Source organism: Azolla caroliniana, unplaced genomic scaffold, assembly GCF_043228905.1.
Source record: "Azolla caroliniana isolate FFs.n. ecotype wild unplaced genomic scaffold, voAzoCaro1.0.p SCAF_4, whole genome shotgun sequence".
NCBI lineage: Eukaryota > Viridiplantae > Streptophyta > Polypodiopsida > Salviniales > Salviniaceae > Azolla > Azolla caroliniana.
This window is the reverse complement of record NW_028230439.1, coordinates 5217720-5235288: the sequence shown is the minus strand read 5'-3', so window position 1 is coordinate 5235288 and position 17569 is coordinate 5217720. Positions and strand designations below refer to the sequence as shown.

General features: G+C 42.7%; 2 protein-coding genes and 1 non-coding gene across 5 annotated transcripts; 2 read left to right on the top strand and 1 right to left on the bottom strand.

Annotated features, from left to right (window-relative positions):
• Window positions 1–5883: 5883 nt before the first annotated feature.
• Window positions 5884–7238, top strand: LOC147864941 (protein CYSTEINE-RICH TRANSMEMBRANE MODULE 13-like). 2 transcript variants are annotated; one of them, XM_087317721.1, is made up of 3 exons: window positions 5884–6093; window positions 6617–6761; window positions 6951–7238. In XM_087317721.1, exons 1-3 carry the CDS (start codon window positions 6045–6047, stop codon window positions 6994–6996), a joined length of 240 nt encoding a protein of 79 aa, XP_087173847.1. In that variant the 5' UTR covers window positions 5884–6044; the 3' UTR covers window positions 6997–7238. The 2 variants fall into 2 exon arrangements, with proteins under 2 accessions (XP_087173847.1, XP_087173846.1); XM_087317720.1 differs by having other exon boundaries at window positions 5892–6093; window positions 6602–6761.
• Window positions 7239–7907: 669 nt separating this feature from the next.
• LOC147864940 (uncharacterized) lies at window positions 7908–11028 on the bottom strand. 2 transcript variants are annotated; one of them, XM_087317613.1, is made up of 7 exons: window positions 10869–11022; window positions 10579–10743; window positions 10407–10467; window positions 9966–10300; window positions 9241–9370; window positions 9024–9152; window positions 7908–8649 (listed from the first exon to the last, which is right to left on the bottom strand). In XM_087317613.1, exons 1-7 carry the CDS (start codon window positions 10915–10917, stop codon window positions 8280–8282), a joined length of 1239 nt encoding a protein of 412 aa, XP_087173739.1. In that variant the 5' UTR covers window positions 10918–11022; the 3' UTR covers window positions 7908–8279. The 2 variants fall into 2 exon arrangements, 1 of the variants encoding a protein (XP_087173739.1); XR_015529598.1 differs by lacking the exon at window positions 9241–9370 and having other exon boundaries at window positions 8512–8649; window positions 10869–11028.
• A 1012-nt stretch (window positions 11029–12040) lies between these two features.
• LOC147864939 (U6 spliceosomal RNA) lies at window positions 12041–12143 on the top strand. Its single transcript, XR_015529742.1, has one exon. It is a non-coding gene; the product is annotated as a U6 spliceosomal RNA (small nuclear RNA).
• The last annotated feature ends 5426 nt before the right edge of the window (window positions 12144–17569 follow it).

Genomic DNA, 17569 nt, shown 5'->3' with positions numbered 1-17569 from the left:
GGACTTTTTGGGTCGGCACACTACTGACTTGTTCATCTCTGACTGAAATCTAGGGGGCGGGATCATGTAGACCTGTTCTTCAAGATCACCTTGAAGAAACACATTCTGCACGTCCATTTGGTGAAGATGCCATCCCCTTGCCGCAACAATTGCCAGCACCACACGAACCGTCGTCATCTTCTCTATCGGAGAGAAGATTTCATCGTAGTCCATTCTGTGGGTTTGCGCATATCCTTTGGCCACTAACCGTGCTTTGTACCGGTTGACCGAACCGTCAGCATTATACTTTACCTTGTCTGTCACCCACTTGCAACCGATCGGTTTGCAATGTCGGGGAGGGTCAACCAGGTCCCATGTGTCGTTGGCATCAAGTGACCGCATCTCTTACTCCATGGCGGCACACCATTGTGCGTCTTTTGCCACATTTGCGTAGCTCTCCAGCTCATGCACTTCCACCACCTTCATCATGTATGCATAGTGATGTGCCATGTACTCGTTATACCCATACCGTTTGACAGGGGTTCTTCTGGCGGGGTCGATTGGTGTAACCTCTCGTTAGCTGATTTCAAGGCCCTCTGGGCCAGCTTGGACTTCGTCTCTGAAGGTCTATCTTCGTTCTGTCCGGAGTCGGATTCGCTCCGTTCGACTCGTCTTTGCCAATGTTGTATTCCGGCATCTTCTTCTTCCCCTTCTCTTTGCGAGTGAACCATCTCTTTGGTTCCTTACATGGGGATAACACGGTTGAGTCTCCACTACTCGCCGACTCTTCATCTGACTGGTCATTTCGACTCAGTCACTCGTTTGGCTCGCTTAGCCAAAATGAAATTGGATTCTCATCAAGAGTACCAAAGTCTTCTTCTTCTTCTGCCCGGATTGTTTTCGTTCACTGGCCTCATCTTCTGGAATCGGGTCGGGGTCGGGAGTCGTAGTTGGTAGAGAGTACCATGATGCTAACTCATCAAATTCAACCTCTCGGCTCACTTGAACTTGTTTTTTTCGGGGGTTATAGTAGTTATAACCCTTTTGCTCATGTGAGTAGCCGACAAGGATACACTTCTCCGACTTCGGGTCTAGCTTTCTCCGCTTCTCATCCGGCACATGCACATATGCAATGCTATTGAATATCCTAAGGTGCCTTAAATTCGGTGTCCGTCCAAAATATAGCTCGTGTGCTAGCAACTTATCCCCACTCCGGTTTTGGATATAGATGGCCGTCCGGACCTCTTTGGCCTAGTAGAACTTGGGCATGCTCTTCTCTTCCAACGTTGCCTGTGCCGCCTCCACAATAGACCGGTTCTTCCTTTCGGCCACACCGTTTTGTTCTCCCAAGACTAATGTTCTGTGTCGGTCCCCATACATCTGAATGTATCAAGTCGAGCTTGTTATGGCTCCAATTTCTTTTAGTGGGGAATGGAAGCCGGTGTTGCTTCCTGAGTTGGCAGCTTCACAAATTTGGGCCTTCCAACCACTGAATTTCGGCAATCAGAAAACAACTTATTTCGATTGTAGAACTTGAAGCCTCTGATAGTTGACGTGGTCAATCCACTTGTGCCACAGGATGATATCCGACTCGACTTTCTATCCTTTTGCGAACAAGGCAATGCCTACATCTTTGGTGTCGAGGATGAGCATTCTCCCTCCTGGCAGCCTTGCGCGATGATCCAGCCGTCTTCCTCAATGAAGCACCCGAGATGTGTAAATCGCACCTGCATTCCTTGGTCGATGATCTACTCGACGGACACCAAGTTCTTTGTGATTGTCGGGACGTGAAGCACGTTCATAAGCTTCCCTTGTTGTCCGACATGACTCAAGGGGACTTCACTGACATGCATTATCGGGTGAGGAGTGTCGTCTCCGATTTCGACAACTCCCGGTTGCTCCGGCTTTTCCAGAAATGAGAACCACTTTTCGTGGCTCATCATGTGGTTAGATGCTCCGCAGTCAACGTACCACACTTCCTCTGATCCGGAAGTGGTCTTCTTCATTGAGTACGCCTTATGCTTCATCACGAAGGTTGGCCCTTTTCCGGTCTTTCCAGATACAAATCCTTCTACATAGTGGGAGCTTTGCCGGTTCCCTTGTCCAGGCTTGCCGGATCCGGATTTATCCGAATCGGCACACTTCTTCCAGCACTGGCTTTCTCTGTGGCCCTTCCGGCCACAATACCAGCATTATGTTTCGGTCATTGATTGCCAGTTTCTGGTGCCGCTTTGTCTCCCCCTGCTTGTGGAAGGTCCAGAACTACTGTCGACACTATCTCTGTGCCTCTTGTTCTGCTCTTGCCGGCCGCTGCTATTGTGTGCCGACCCATCTCGTCCTCCACGCCCATGGGGCCGATCCGCCTCCGTGTACATCATCCGGTTGTCCGATTGAGTGGCCCTTGACCCAGTCGCGTGGTTTTCTTCGACCACCAGCATCGATTGCAGGTCAAAGAAGGATGGTGGCTTCTCTCGGGTGCAAATTGCCTTTCGGATTGGCCCGTACTGGTGTGCTAGACCACTGAGGCAGATCTAGACCATCTCGTCCTCATCCACCATCACGTTGATGGACCCGAGCGCGTCCCAGATCTCCTTGATCTTGGTGGTGTAGCCGGTGACCGACATGTCCCGTTGTCGGATATTGTTGAGCTCTTGCCAGAGCTGCAACTTCCAAGCCGTGGTACTTGCAACGAAAATCTTCCGGAGATTTTCCCAGGTCTCCTTCGGTGACTTTGCATCCCTGATGTAGCCAAGCATCTGGTCATGCACATAGGACACGAGGCAGTACAACACCTTGCTTGCTTCTTGCTCCGATATCGGGAAGTCCTTGTGTGTCGAATCTGGCGCAACTTCATTTGCTCCTTCCACATAGCTCTAGCGAGCTCACCATGCTTCTGTCCATATCTTCCTTCCTGTTCTTTACCGGGTGTTAGGGTTTGTCTGTGAGCGTCACTCGTCAGCAGTAGAGGATTCTCAACCCTCGTGCTCTGATACCATGTATAAGTTAATATGCATAAGCTTAGATAAACCAGCTCAGGCGGATAACAACAGTAAAATAGAAATGAAGGTTTAATGGAATCTTAAGAATATAGAGTACATGGGAGAGACTGAGAGATTAGAATAACAGAAACTTAATTCAAAATAATAACACTATGTATATACAATGTCCTATAGAACACTTTTTATACATGTCCTTAAAAGTACTGACATGTACTTCAACGCTCGTGCGAGTGATTGACACTAACTCCAAGGAATATGCCTATGTACTAGGCTCGAACCACTGGTTCTCACTATTCCGGAGTACGATCCGGTTCTCCAGTCCGACTCTAGGTTCCGGATACCGATATATCCGAACACCTATCCAGTTCTCCATTCCGGGTACCAATCCGGCTCTGGCTTATTTAGCCGATCTGGATCCGGTTGAGCTTGCCCACTCAACATTAAGTATATATACAGTTAGGGCTAACATGTTAATTGTGTTGTTGTAGAGTTAGTTATCACTATACATAGTTGTAATCTAAGTGTGGAGTAGAGAGTGAGTGAGTGTGTGTAACCGTCAATTAGATGAAAACAAGCTCAAGGTTGTCGCCTGTGAGTCTCCTTGTATTCTCTCCTCCTATAGTGGAACAGTTCGATGTCTGTGGGATCCTGTGGTTTTTCCCATTATAGGGTTTTCCACGTTAATATCTTGTGTCATTGTGTCGTTGCATCATCTCTGTGTTTAATACTCTGTTTTCCCTTCTTGTGCTTGCGATTTGGTTGTGTCTGAGCCCCATTTCCTAACAATTCTTTGTATGCATGTTGGATATCCTCCCTCATTTTTCTTGCTACTCGCACAACTCAATAGTAACCTTCTATGTTGGATCCTATCTTTACAATTTGCATCGAATAATGTTAAGTAGCATGGCCAACTAACATACATAGCATGACCAATGAGGATACCTACATTGATACTAAGGATACAAATATGGGACCAAGAGAAGAGGATACAATACAATTAGTTCTAGAACTTAAGCCTTATGGTCACCCCAATGTGAAAGGGGTCAATACTTTTGTAAGGGAAAGAAAGGTAAGTTTGGACCTTTTTAATCCTTTCTGAACTTCTTCCCCCCTGAAGGCTAAAGTTGAAACTCTTTCCCTCTCATACCCTACCTAAAAATATATTCGAACTATCTATTGTAGGGGATCGGTGGTAAGGTCTCATTAAGTGCCAAACCTTAATCTCCCTTGTATGTATTAATTGGTAACCATTACTAATTGAAGCACGATTAACCAATTTACTTGTATTTTTATTCATTAAGTATTAAGTAAGTATAATGCTTAAGCCTAATAAGGCATTAGTGAGGGTTTTCTGCCACAATGGATCATGAACACAATGATCCCTATATATAAAGGAGGGGACCATATCGACTTGAATACATATAAGACTAATATGATTGTCAATATGCTCACTAAACTACATGGGGCAATGATGGAAATAGAGGTCAGTGATTATATGGAGACATGAAGTCTTCGAGCACTCGAACATGTTGGCTTTAGGTGAGCCTTTTGTGATGGCATCTTCATACGTAGATGCTTAATTGACCAGACCAAGGCTCAGAAACGAAAATTTTGTTGTTGTTTTGTGGACTTTCGCAAAGCCTTTCGCATAGTCCCTAGAGACCAGTTGTTTGATAGGCTTAAAATGTTGGAAATACTAGATGACATGATTTGGTCATATATGTGTTTTAGTTTAAAAATTGCTATAACTCTTTTATTTATGTTCCCTTTTCCCATTTTTCATTTCATTTTATTTTCAATGATTGGGTACACATCCTACTATTGTATCATTTGTCTCATGGGCCAATTCTAGTGTTAAAAGATGTCAATATATCTTTCTTTCTCCCTCTCTACAAATGTGTCATTCAAGAGATGTTGCATATATATTACATTATGAGACTGTCTTATGGTTCAATTTTAATGCCCTATTCATTGGGTTGTCTAACTGGCGGTAATGCCAAAATTGGTCCTACAACCTTATTAAATGTATTGACTTTTTCTATTTAATATTATGGCCTTCCAACCATCTCACCTTTGTTGGACAACCAACAACAAGACAATATAATTTGTAAAAGAGCACCATGTAGATCTTGATGGAAAGGGGCTAATGTGCATTGATATACATTAGATAGAGACATTATCGATTGCCATTAAATTATAATTATGGCTACCCATACAATGTATTGATCCTTCATTATGGCAACAATTATATGATCCCTCAAAAATTCATAATAGCTATATCCATTCACAAGCCCAATATGCATCCATCCTCATTGAACATCAATATGCAACTCTTACACATTGTTCCAAGGGTGCCATAGGGCCATTGGTTGGCCTCACATATTAATCTAGAAGACTTTCATGATAATGACATAAATGAATTCTCGCTCTACCATAAACACTAGCAAGGGCGGGGGGGGGGGGGGGGGGGGGGGAAGATCCAGAGGGTTCGGGAAAGTCAAGGGGCACAAACTAGCAAAATTGACGGACCCGCGATCGAGAGAGTGTGTTTGGGTTGGAATTTTGCTCTTCTTCTTCTTCTTCTTCTTCTTCTTCTTCTTGGGAGGCTCCGAGGCAGGGTATGGTTTGAAATTATGGGATCTTGTTTGAATGTGTCAAAGGAGCAAAAATGATAAGGAAGAGAAACACAACATAATAACTGGTTTCACATTTGTCCGCCTCTTTTCTCATTTGTCCGCCTGCCCCCTCTCTCTCTCTCTCACACACATATTTTTGGTGTGATAGATATATAGGCCATATTTGAAATTTGACCTTCGAAGACCTTGTCTTCGTGTGTGAAAGCGCGTCTCCCTATCTTATAAAAAACCGCTCGCATTTCAACCTTGGACACGCAGGAAACCGCTCATCTTCTTTTGGTGGAAACCGCTCGTCTACTTCTTGTGAAAACCGCTTATCTTCTTCTTCTCCGTTTATCATTACCATCTTCAACCTTCTCCTCCTCCTCCTCCTCCTGAAACGGCAAGACATTGTCATCAGAGATTCAACGCTTTCTTGCATTAGAGAAAGATGAGTTATAACCAAGACAAATCTCCGGTTATGGCTCCCCCTGCTCAAGGTATGTCTGAAGCATCACAATTTCTAAATGAATGCACGCATTTTCAACTATTTTTCTGACTCTTCTTTTCACGGATCCTTAGCTGAATCTTCGTGAACTATTAGATCTCTGGTATTTTTGCAGATATTTCAAGAATCTTTGCATTTTCACAGATTCTTCATGAACCCCCGCATTTTCTCAGATTCTTCATAAATTATTATGTCTGTACATATTCTGTCATGTTTTTTAATGAAACCATCCTAGCAGTGAAGTCAATTTCTTCGTTCTTGCTCAATGGCAGTGCTTTCTTCTTTGTATTTCGAGCTTAATTGTGGTCTTACCAGTTCGCCATTATTCTTGAGCGTTTTTCCTGTGCTAGTATTCTAATTCAAAGCTTTCTAGCCTAGTGCTTGACGTCAATCTTTATTTCTAATGAAATTGTGTTGATATGCGAGTTTTATATAATTTTGACTTACAGATTTGAACCAGTGAAGTTATAGGACTGACTCTTATGTTTATGTTTGTGAAGGTTACCCTCCTCAAGGTTATCCTCCGCAAGGCTATCCTCCGCAAGGTTATCCTCCACAAGGCTATCCTCAGCAAGGCTATCCTCCACAAGGCTATCCTCCACAAGGTTATCCTCCACAGCAAGTGAACCAAAAGCAAGACAGTGGTTTCGTTGAAGGATGGTATATTCCTAAACTTTTCGGCAATTGATTAAAAAGAATCACAATCTTAATTGGATTATGATTATTTGTAAAATGCTTATCGCTATTAGAAATGTGAACAATGTTGCGTTGGTAAATCCTTTATTGCGATTGCATTTGGGAGAAGGCTTTTCACTGATCAATATACTTATTGCGTTCTTCTTATTTCAGTCTTGCGGCTCTGTGTTGCTGCTGCTTGCTTGACTGTCTATTTTAAGCGTCGATGAACTTCCATGACTACCTCGGCTTCCGTGTGTCAACTGCTAGAGGACATTAACGAAGAAATCTAAATGAAGCACATTATAGGAAGTCGTGAAATTATTTTCTTTGGCTTGAATTAGACAATGAAACATTTGTTTCTTGGAAGCTGGGGGTTTTATGCTGACAGATTTCAAATTTCTTTTGTTTGTATATTAAATGCTATTTTTGGCCAAATAAAAAGTTATTCTTGTTGTTGAAGCGATCATTGTTGACAGCATAGGTGCGTTGATTCCATGCTTACTGTTTTATAATGATTACGTTGAATTCTTGACGTTTCTGCCAAATCTAAATCTTGAAAATGTCTGCTGGAAAATTGACAACGGTTTTTGGATGCTTATTTAAATCTAATCTAATCTTAACACCTATGCTAGGGAATGAATGTCTCTGCTAGGAATAGACTGTGAACGATTGCCTCTGTGCTATGCAATTGACAATGTCTGGTTGTCTCTGACAAGGAATTGACAGTGATGATTCAAAGGCATTGGCGAAGATGGATTAGATATAATACCATAAATTACTCTTTAGATAATGAAACCACTTGACGGGATTATGTTTTTTATTTCCTCCCTGTGCGAAAACTTGCATTGGCAATTTTATTATTTTATTAAAGGAACATGAGATTATACATCAGATGGATTTGTGTCTCCGCAGGCTTATGTGAAGTCCTGGCTATTGTTTTTATGACTGAATTAACAGTGGCATTAACTTGGTCCAAGAGTCTTAACTTATCTGAAGAAGAATCACATAGGTCTGCAATTCTGATGAATCAAATATTTAGCAGTTAATGTGAATCAACATCTAACAATTCAGATATTATCATAATACATAACCTTAACACGTCAATATTATCCACTTTCAATATTTCAGGCTCCAGCAAATACCATGTCACATCACACCCACTTCAAATTTTCACAAACTACTTCCACAATGACACATTATGGCAAATGGTACATTTAGAACTTTTCACTTTCATCATGAAGTTAGCCTTACATTATAATATTCATCAATTTCATCTTATGACTAATTGATGATGCTATTAAGTATAATGCATCCCACGGAGGGAGCCTGTTGAGCCGAGTGTGAGACTTGCATGGCCATATGATGGCTAAGAATAGATGCCATCTCTCCGTGGCCATATAATGCCATCTATCCATTCAGTCAAGGATAGGTGCAAGCGACTACAATTAGACCCTAAAACTAAGCTAACCTTTTCATACACTACACTTTGGAGTAGAATATCTAGAAAAGCCCACAAAAGGAGGCCCAACAGCTCTTTGTGGGATAATTCTCAACATAAATCTCCCTACTCATACCAATGATGTAAAATTTGAATGTCTTCTTTTTCCGGGCCATGACCACTCTCATAACAGGCACCAACCCTAATTGGTGCCGTTCGCAAATCATCCGAGCCATCCAAGGAAGAGAACCTCGCTCTGCAATTATATGCTCAGAGAATCTTGTTAGGCTATTTGAGGTTTCAAAACATGCAGGTTCACATTGATAGCTCTGGCTTTCATGAAGTTGGACTCCTTTCGCTCTCTGGAATACTTCGTCAGGTACCGACTTAGCATTTTTTGTGGAACAAACACGCCTTAGCAGGATGGTTCGCCTAAATCATGCACCATGATCAAATCCAATATAAATTAGGATAAACAATTTGAAATACCCATCAGTTTTTTCTTTATTTTCTATAGTTAATCCCCGAAAGAGTGAAAGACGATAAAGTGACCATACGAAATTGCACATATAATTGAGAAAAGAGGGATAAAAATTATCCATGTAATTGCTCAACAAGGTGTTGTGCAAGGCAATTTCGAGAAATAACAAAAACTTAAGGTCATTGACGAAATAAAGAGAGTGGGATTATTGCAGAGTTTTTCATTATGAACGAACCAGGCTTTAATAGATGTTTATTGTTGTATTATTAACTTAATCCATTGGACTGAACTTAATTAAAACTTTAATTGCCACCATTGACATTACCATCTCACTAGAAGAACCTTTCTATGAAGGAAAGCACCTTCACCTCGACATTTCATGCATCTCTTCAGTCTTTGTGCCCCACAATTGGTGCAGGAAATTTTCCTTTCATTCTTACTGCATCTTTTGCATCTGCCATTAAAAGAGATATGCCTTCATGAGCAATCGAGACTAAAAGCATTTGAACCAAACACAACCGAAAAAAACATAGTAGTATTACATTGGATCTGAAGTATTGATGCACATAATGCATGGTCCAGAACACATTCTACATTCAGATGTCGCGATATGTTTGAACTCTCGTTTTATCTTACAACTGCATGAAGGCAGGCTACCACAGCCTGAACAATCTGAACATAAACTGGACTACAATCAAGATCATTTCAATGTTTTTCAAATATAAATTACATTGTGACTCGTAGTCTTCAATTGTACTACCAGGTAGTAGTTGGGTCTCTCTGAGGTTTCCCGAACCTCTTAGCAGTTTTATTTGTTAAAGGGAGGTATGGAGGTGAAGCACCAGAATGATCAGAGGCAAATTTACGCTGGAGGTAACAACTTACAATGATTCTTACATAGAATCCCAGAAATTCCTTTAAGAAACTGCCGACAATGTTAGAGATACAGCGCTGATTAGACTACTGAATAATTCAGGCAATCAGATTTTAGGTTAGGAGACTTGAATGATATGTGACGATATTATCTAGCTCTCGCATCACAAAGCTTTTTTTAGGTCAAACCCACAAACAAGAAAACTTCAAAATATTTGCTCACTATCTATAATTCCTAGTTTGCATGTTATGACAGATCAAATATGATATTCATGCATATAGAGCCTTCTTTTATGAAACCCATAATGTTGAATATGGTGTAGAGAAACACTAGGAAATTTGGTGAAAGTTAAACTGTGAAGTGGAAGAGGAGGGGAGCAAAGAGCAAACGAACCTTGGCATGCCATAATGACTTCAGAATGTGGAACCCTTTTCCGAGCTTCTTTTCTCAGAACGAAGAGTAAAGGAATCTCAGCTTTCATATCGATTTCCCAAGCATCGGGTATGCGTCCCTTATCTTTCCCATCCACAGGGCCACCTGAATAAGGCTCGGCCTCATCTACCACTTCTCGTTCTTCAACAAACGTCTCGAGAGTGCCCACGTAAGAACTACAATCATCCACTCTCTTGACACTCCATTCTGCTCCACCTTTCTGACCACAGCAATAATGCTCCTCGACATGATCATGCAAAAGGTCTCTCAATTCCTCTTCTTCTGGAATCTCGATACTATGATACACAGCATAAGAGAGAAGCCTAAGATTTTCCCATTAAGACTGCCTTGCCTTTCTTAACAGAACATGAGAATAAGGTATAATGTAGACATTTAAGTTACCTTCTTCGAAGAGCATCGGCTATGGCTGGTTGACGTTGATCGCCATAAGCTTTGCCATCTCCTGTAGACTATGACAGGTTTTATCACATAGGAATATTCTGTGAATAAAAAGGTGGGGATTGGTAATAAAGACACATTCTTAAAGACATCTTCGGGCATATGAAGCACATACTCTGCGACAAATTGGGTATATCAAGCGTAGAGGGATAAGTATATGAAGCTCCTCTGATCTCACTACCACTGACTGTGATTTCCGTGTTAGCTTCTACAATTCCAAGGATGCGAAGAAGAGTCGAAGCTTCTGAGGAGCGATTCTCCGAGTAAGTAATCTGCTCCTCTGATGAGAAAGAGTGAAAGAAAGATTGGGGGGGGGGAGGGGGGGGGTTAAGGATTCCACAAGGAAAGCCTGATTCTAACCCTAAAAAGATAAATACAAATACAAATAAAGGAAGTTATACTTACGTGGATGAGTGAGGAGGGGTTGTCGAAGGTCACCCACCATAGCTGCCATGGATGGGATGAGAGGAAAACAACTTGTTCTGAGGGGGAGGGGGAGAGGCCCAAATTGGAAGTTTTAGGGTTTCAGAGCGTGGGATGTGATGAAGGAGAAAGAGACAGATGAATTGTTTTTGGGTTGGGGAAGGAGGGGGGGGTTTGGTGAAGGAGGAGGCAATATCGCCCACGAGGCATCCATGACTTTGGGGGGTAGGGGGCCATAATTTTCCCGCCTCCTCCTTACTACTTAACTACTCGTATATAAAGCTTGTGAGCTGAGAAGAGGAGGAAGAAGTGGAAGAAGAAGTAGACGGAAGAGAAAGGTCGAGACAACACAAATTTCCATTCATTGCTTTTTGTTTGTTGGTTGTTCCTTCCACAATTCCTTGGATGGGCGGCTAGGTCCCATTGGGTCCATATTGGCCCTCTCTATGGACGCTTCAAATATCTATCTATCTTCTCTTCTCTTCTGTAGGCGGGCGGACCGACAATACGCCCACAAGCATATTGTGCTTGTTCCCTAGCTTCTCTCCTCTTCTCTTTTTGTAGGCAGGCAAGTAGGCGGACAGATAGATAGACAGGTGCCCGATAAGCATGCCATGGTTGTTCCTCAACTTCTCTCCTCTTCTTTTTCCCCTTCTATAGACACGCACATGTCTGTGCACACACCTTGTCCCACAACGCACCACACCTTAGAATGGCTTGCCATGGCACTTCACGTCATGACCAATTAATAATATGACCAGACGATTCTCTAAGGTTGATGTGATTGAAACAAATGACGTCAGTAATACCCTCGTCATAACACTAGCTATCTAATTCATCGTTGTATGAGTGGAAAGAAACAAATATGTAGGGTGTTAACATGGAACCAAGGTTCTACATCGATGGTTATTTTCCCCTTTTATTTTACCCAAAACAACATACTTTTAAGGTAAAAAAAGTACAAAGACGTTTTAATTAATTTGTAAATAAAATGATTGCCCGTCATTTTGAATTTTGAACTCCTTAAGATTATGAGAACCAAAACTGAACTAATTAAGGGTAATGGGTTCTCTTATGCATTAGGAATTTTTGGAAGTGAAGGGAGGTAATTGTATTCATATCTATGAATAGTTAATTGGTGAGAGAGAGATTTGGTACCTCCAGGGACATCTGATAAAATTGGAACGATACAAAGAAGATTAGCATGGCCCCTACGCAAGGATGACATGCACAAATCGAGAAAGAGAGAGAGAGTCATTTGCACACCTACTCAACACGTTATGGGCCTCACGTAGTATTCTTAATTGGTTTTTGTTCTTGCTTTAATCATAGTCTACTATGATCTCAAAGATAGAGGGCATGAACACGAGCATAGGTTCCTCATAATCCATGGGGTACACTGTATATGCTCCCCAAAAGTGATATACAATGCTAGAGTGTAATTGTTTGTGAAGAATTGGGGGTTTCCAAAAGGATTAAGGGTTGTTAAAAAGTCAGTGGGGGAAAATTAACAAATGTTGAGTTAATACAAATCGAAGAGGGTCACACGGATGATCCTAATCGGGATCATTTATGGACGATCAACAATACCTTATTGTCTAATATATTAGAGAAGATTGAGAATGATGCAAATAACATATTGATATGAGGATGTGCATGAGGATCTACAATAAATTCAAAACATGTGTTAATTACTTTAAGGAGTTGTTTGACCTGCACTTGTTTATGAATAATGATGTAATTAGAGCACTTCAAGATTTAGTTGAAGGTATTGTGTACAATCCCCTTAGTTATGAATTAGATATGGATTTGATAGAGGATGATCTAGACATGGTTTTAGGCATCTTCGTAGTGGTGAGCACTAAGTACCATGTTTGGGATGACCTTACAACTGAATATTTTGAGAGGCATTCTATCATTTTTTATTTATTTTTCCATAAAAATATGCTCCATTAGTATTAATAAAAAGCCAAAGGCAATATACAAATAGTACATAATATTGTTTCCTCTACACAAATACATATTATCAAAAAAACTACATTGTTGCCAATAACACCTTTGCTAGCAGAGCACATATAAACCTTGAGAAAATTCCATTGCTACGTCAAGCTATAAGACCACATATAAACCTTGAGAAGGCCTCCACTTTAGCACGAATAAGCCTCTTTATCACCTCTTTTCCATTCACCTTTGCTTGAACATGTGGGACATTGTCCAACCAGAACCATTCTCTGCCATTTAACTTCTTTGCCACTACCATTGATTTATATTCCATGGGATCATATGCTGAAAATGTACGATGTTTTGGAGACATCTCGATGAGGCAACCATAGAACAAATCAAACAGCCATAGAACACAACAAAACCCATAATGAAAGCCCATAATACCGCCACCTCCTTCTTTCCCTTGAAAACAATTGGGTATTCATCACAGACTTAACTAGTTTCTCTTTGGCATCCCATCTGCTTTTCTTCAATCTCCTACAGAATTTGGCTTAATCTCATACAGAATAAGACAGATTAAAATGGCTCAACGTTGTCGTGCCTTTCAGCTCCGATCAAATAATCTCGATCCGATTTGATTGCCAACATGACTCCCCATAATTCTCTTTTAACTTGTGCATATCCGCGTTGCCTTTCGTTGAGAACCTTTGCTCCGAATCGGATCGGATATCGCGAACCTTCCGGATCGGCTTGATTGATGACCCATCCGATTCTGGTTGGACTTGTGTCAACCGTTACTATGATCAGTTGGTCATAGTTCGGCTTCTTTAGTGCTTCTGCCCTCCGTAGTGATTTCTTGAGCTTCTTCACGGTTTTGGTATGCTCCGGTTTCCATTCAAACTTCTTACCCTTCCGCAACAAGTGATAGAGTGGGTCCGCTATATGTGCATAGTGCGGAATCCATATGTGGTAGAATGCACATGCTCCAAGAAACCTTCGAACTTCGGATTGTGACTCGCATACTTCTTTCATAGCTTGAATCGCATTGATCTTGGTTGGTGACGGTCTTCGGCCGTAGGGCCCACAAAGATGTCCAACTACCAATATTTCTTCTTGTTCGAATGCCGATTTCTCTCCGGAAAGTGTTAGATGCACATCTTCTAACTTCCGTAACACTTTCTCACAATCACGGATATGGTTGACTACAAACCTTCGGCATCCCCGTTCATCCATAGCTTCATCTTTTTCTTCCACCGCACACCCTTTCATCGGAATATCATCTAGGAATGGCATTGTTATCTCCGGTATGCAATCCTGGAGCACCTTGTTCATCGCATTCATCATATGTGCGACTGAGTTCGTCGCGCCTTGTGGTAGCGTACACATCCGGACTAATCCTATCGGTGTCCGCATGGTAGTGATGTCTCGGCTCTTCACAGCTAGTCGGAATTGGTCATATCCGGAGTATAGGTCTCCGATGGAGTATATCGCGCGACCGGCAAATGCTTCCGCAAATTCGTCCACTATCGGACCGACTCCGGAGTTTCGGATCGTGACCTTGTTTACCGGTTGCAAATCTTGAATAAATCGGAGTGACCCATTCTTCTTCGGAACCGTAAACCATCGATTTGAGTACGGAGCATTTGATGGCTCTAGAATCCCCATCGCCACCTTCTCCTTGAGCAAGTCGATGATTTTCGGAATATGCGCCCGTGGCACCGGAATCGGCTTTTGGTTCCACGGCACATGGTCAATCGTGAAGATCACCATTGGCTCCACTATCTTTGGGTCAGCGCATCCTATTTCTTTCGATGTAAATGCAAATGCTCTCCCATGTCGCTCTAGCATCCCACGGAATCGTTCTTCTTCATTCTTTAATAGGAACCCACCTCCACCGATCCGAAGTTTCTTCCGGGTCTCATCCGTAAAGGCATGTCCAATATCCATGGACTTCCAAAGTGTTGGATCCCCCGAGACTTCTTTCCTCTTTTGTTCGCTATCTGCGGGTAACGGTCCTGCGGCCGGTTTCACTTTCTTCTCCATGGTCTTGTATTTCGTACTTACCATTGCTTCTTCTTTGCGGAGCGCATCCGGTCCCATTTTCACAATGATCTCGTACATCTCGACCGACTCCACCGGAATTACCCGGTTTCCCTGGCTTGTATCTTCCGTGAGTTCTTCAAGCCGTTGTAGTGTGCTCCCATAGAACATTTCTTCGACTATTCCCACAATTTCTTCGTCTTCTTTTATTATTGATGTCGACCGTAACTTATCCTCCACTTTTCGGTATTCTTTCTTCATTCCTCCGGTTACGGCCGTGTACGTGGATGCCTGGATCTTCTGTTGCTTTAGTGGCCGCCCGGATCTTCCACCCACGATTCGTGTTAATAGGCCACTTACTCTTCCGGTAGAATTCCTTGGACATCAAGTTGATCTCTGATCCGTGATCAATCAATGCTAGCACGGGTTTTTTGATATTACGAATTTGGACCGGAGTCTCCGTAGTTGCGCGTGCCCAGTGTGGCTTTGTGTAGTGAGAATTCGGTATTTCATCCTCTAATTCGGTGTCATTCATTAGAACGGTATTTGCATTCACCCTTGGAGCGTTCTCCTCAGTACTTTGCCTTTTTCTCTTCACGAGATCCACAAGAAGATCGTGGAACTCCTTCTTCACTATTCCAAATAATTCTCGAAGTGAAAAATCTACCCGGCTATCGAGGATTCTTTCCTCGAACACCTTTTTCAAGTCCGTTTGTTGTTCGATGTCCGAGGCGAGCTTGAATGCCGGAATCATATTTTCTTTTCCCTTACCTCCGGAGTTCCAGCTTTCCGGTGTCTTCGATGGACCGGCCGCCTCATCCGTGTGCCGTCACTTCTCATCTACATACACTTCATGCAATTGGCATAAAGCAAACACGCTATTCTTATCGACAGGGCACTCCCATCCCGTAGCTTCCCAGATGCCTTCCGCGGTGTCGTAGTGTAGGTTGCACACTATGTGGAAATTATATTTTTGTCCCTCCGGATAGAGAATGGAGTGCTCGGTGAGAACCGGAAGGAGGAAAAACGGCATACCGGCAAGGAGGAAAACGGCATACCGGCAAGGAAGAAAACGGCATACCGGCAAGGAAGAGCCGGATAAAGAGACGTAAATGTAAAAAAAAAGGGAAATACTCACTACTGCGCAAGGCGTGATTCAAACTCTGCACCTCCACGTTGACAAACCCCAACCTTACCATTACATTAACTTATCTTAAGTGTTTTAAATATAGATTTAATACGTATAAGACCTTTATTTATGCATACCTTTATTAAAAGGTAAATCGTGTATTTTTTAATATATGAAAAAGAAAAACACGAGACACTAAAAATAACTCATGCACATCTAGCGTGCATGAGCCCTATACTTAGGAAATAAAAAAGCATCACATGCACATTTAGTGGACATGAACACTTTTTGTAAAAAAAAAAAAAGCATGAAGCCATGCTTAGCTCTTCTTTCCTTATATAAGGAGGAGAGAAATATGTAAAGGGTTGTTGATTATTTGGATTAAGTATTAATCAATACAAAATTTATTCGTGGGATTCACGATTTATACATCTACTTCTCTCTTAACACCCTAAGTACCAATTAATATAGTATACTCGTGTGATTCACGAGTTTCTTATCTTTCTCTTTGCTATTTACTCATAATTAATCTCTATCTCACGAACTTCTTTCTCCTAGTCCAAGACCTCTGTGGTTCCCACCCGACTCACGCAACGATCCGGAGCCGAAAGGCACGACACAGTTGGTGAACCCGACGTGAAGACGGGTGGCAAGGAGATGGAGGCTCAACAAGCTAACAATATGATGGCGATGTTCGAACGGATGCTTCAAGAACAACGCACGATGTCGGAGATTTCGGCATCAGTAGAGCGGCTCGTGCAACGCAACGGGCAATTTAATGGTAAGGATGTGTCGCGATATTTGCAGGACTACAAGGCGGAGATGCTCCGGTGCCGGGCTTCGGAAGGACTGCAAGTGACATCCTTTAACCGGGTGGCGACCGACGGGCTTCAAGGGAGTATCCACGGGTTGCAACAACAAAATCCGACGTGGGAAGCATTCGAAGAGGCGTTAGAGACCACGTTTGCCATCGAGGACTCCTCCAAGGCAACGCGGAGGGGATTCGAGGATTGGGTGGAAACGTCAGGTAAGGGGCTGAAGGTCCTCGAAGTGTTTTCGACATTCGAAAGTCGGTTCGGGAGGTTGTCCGCGAGAGATCAAACTATTCTTGCACCGGACAAAGTCATCATGTTTTTGCGAGCTGTGGACGTCCGGGACCGGAAAGATATCGGAGTGCTTCTTGAGGACACGACCACTGAAAGCGGCCTCACCGAAACATGGGAAAGCGTGCGGGATATCGTCGCGCGGTACATGAAGAGGGGGCAATGGCTTGCCAACGAAGAAAAGAGGGTTTCGGAACCGATTCCGAAACCGAGAACGGGACTGGAAGACCATCAACCGAGGGCTCGGGAGATTACGGCCGAGAAGGGAGTCGACACGTCTACGGTGGAGCAGCTGCTGAAGGAGATGGAGAATCTAAAGATCACGATGGTGAAGAAGTCGGATGACCGCCCCACAAGCTCCAAATATACGGATTGACGGTGCATATGGTGCGATAGCGCCGAACACGATCGGAGGGATTGCGACGACCATAAGGAGGCGCTACGACGGGATCTCATCTACTACGAGG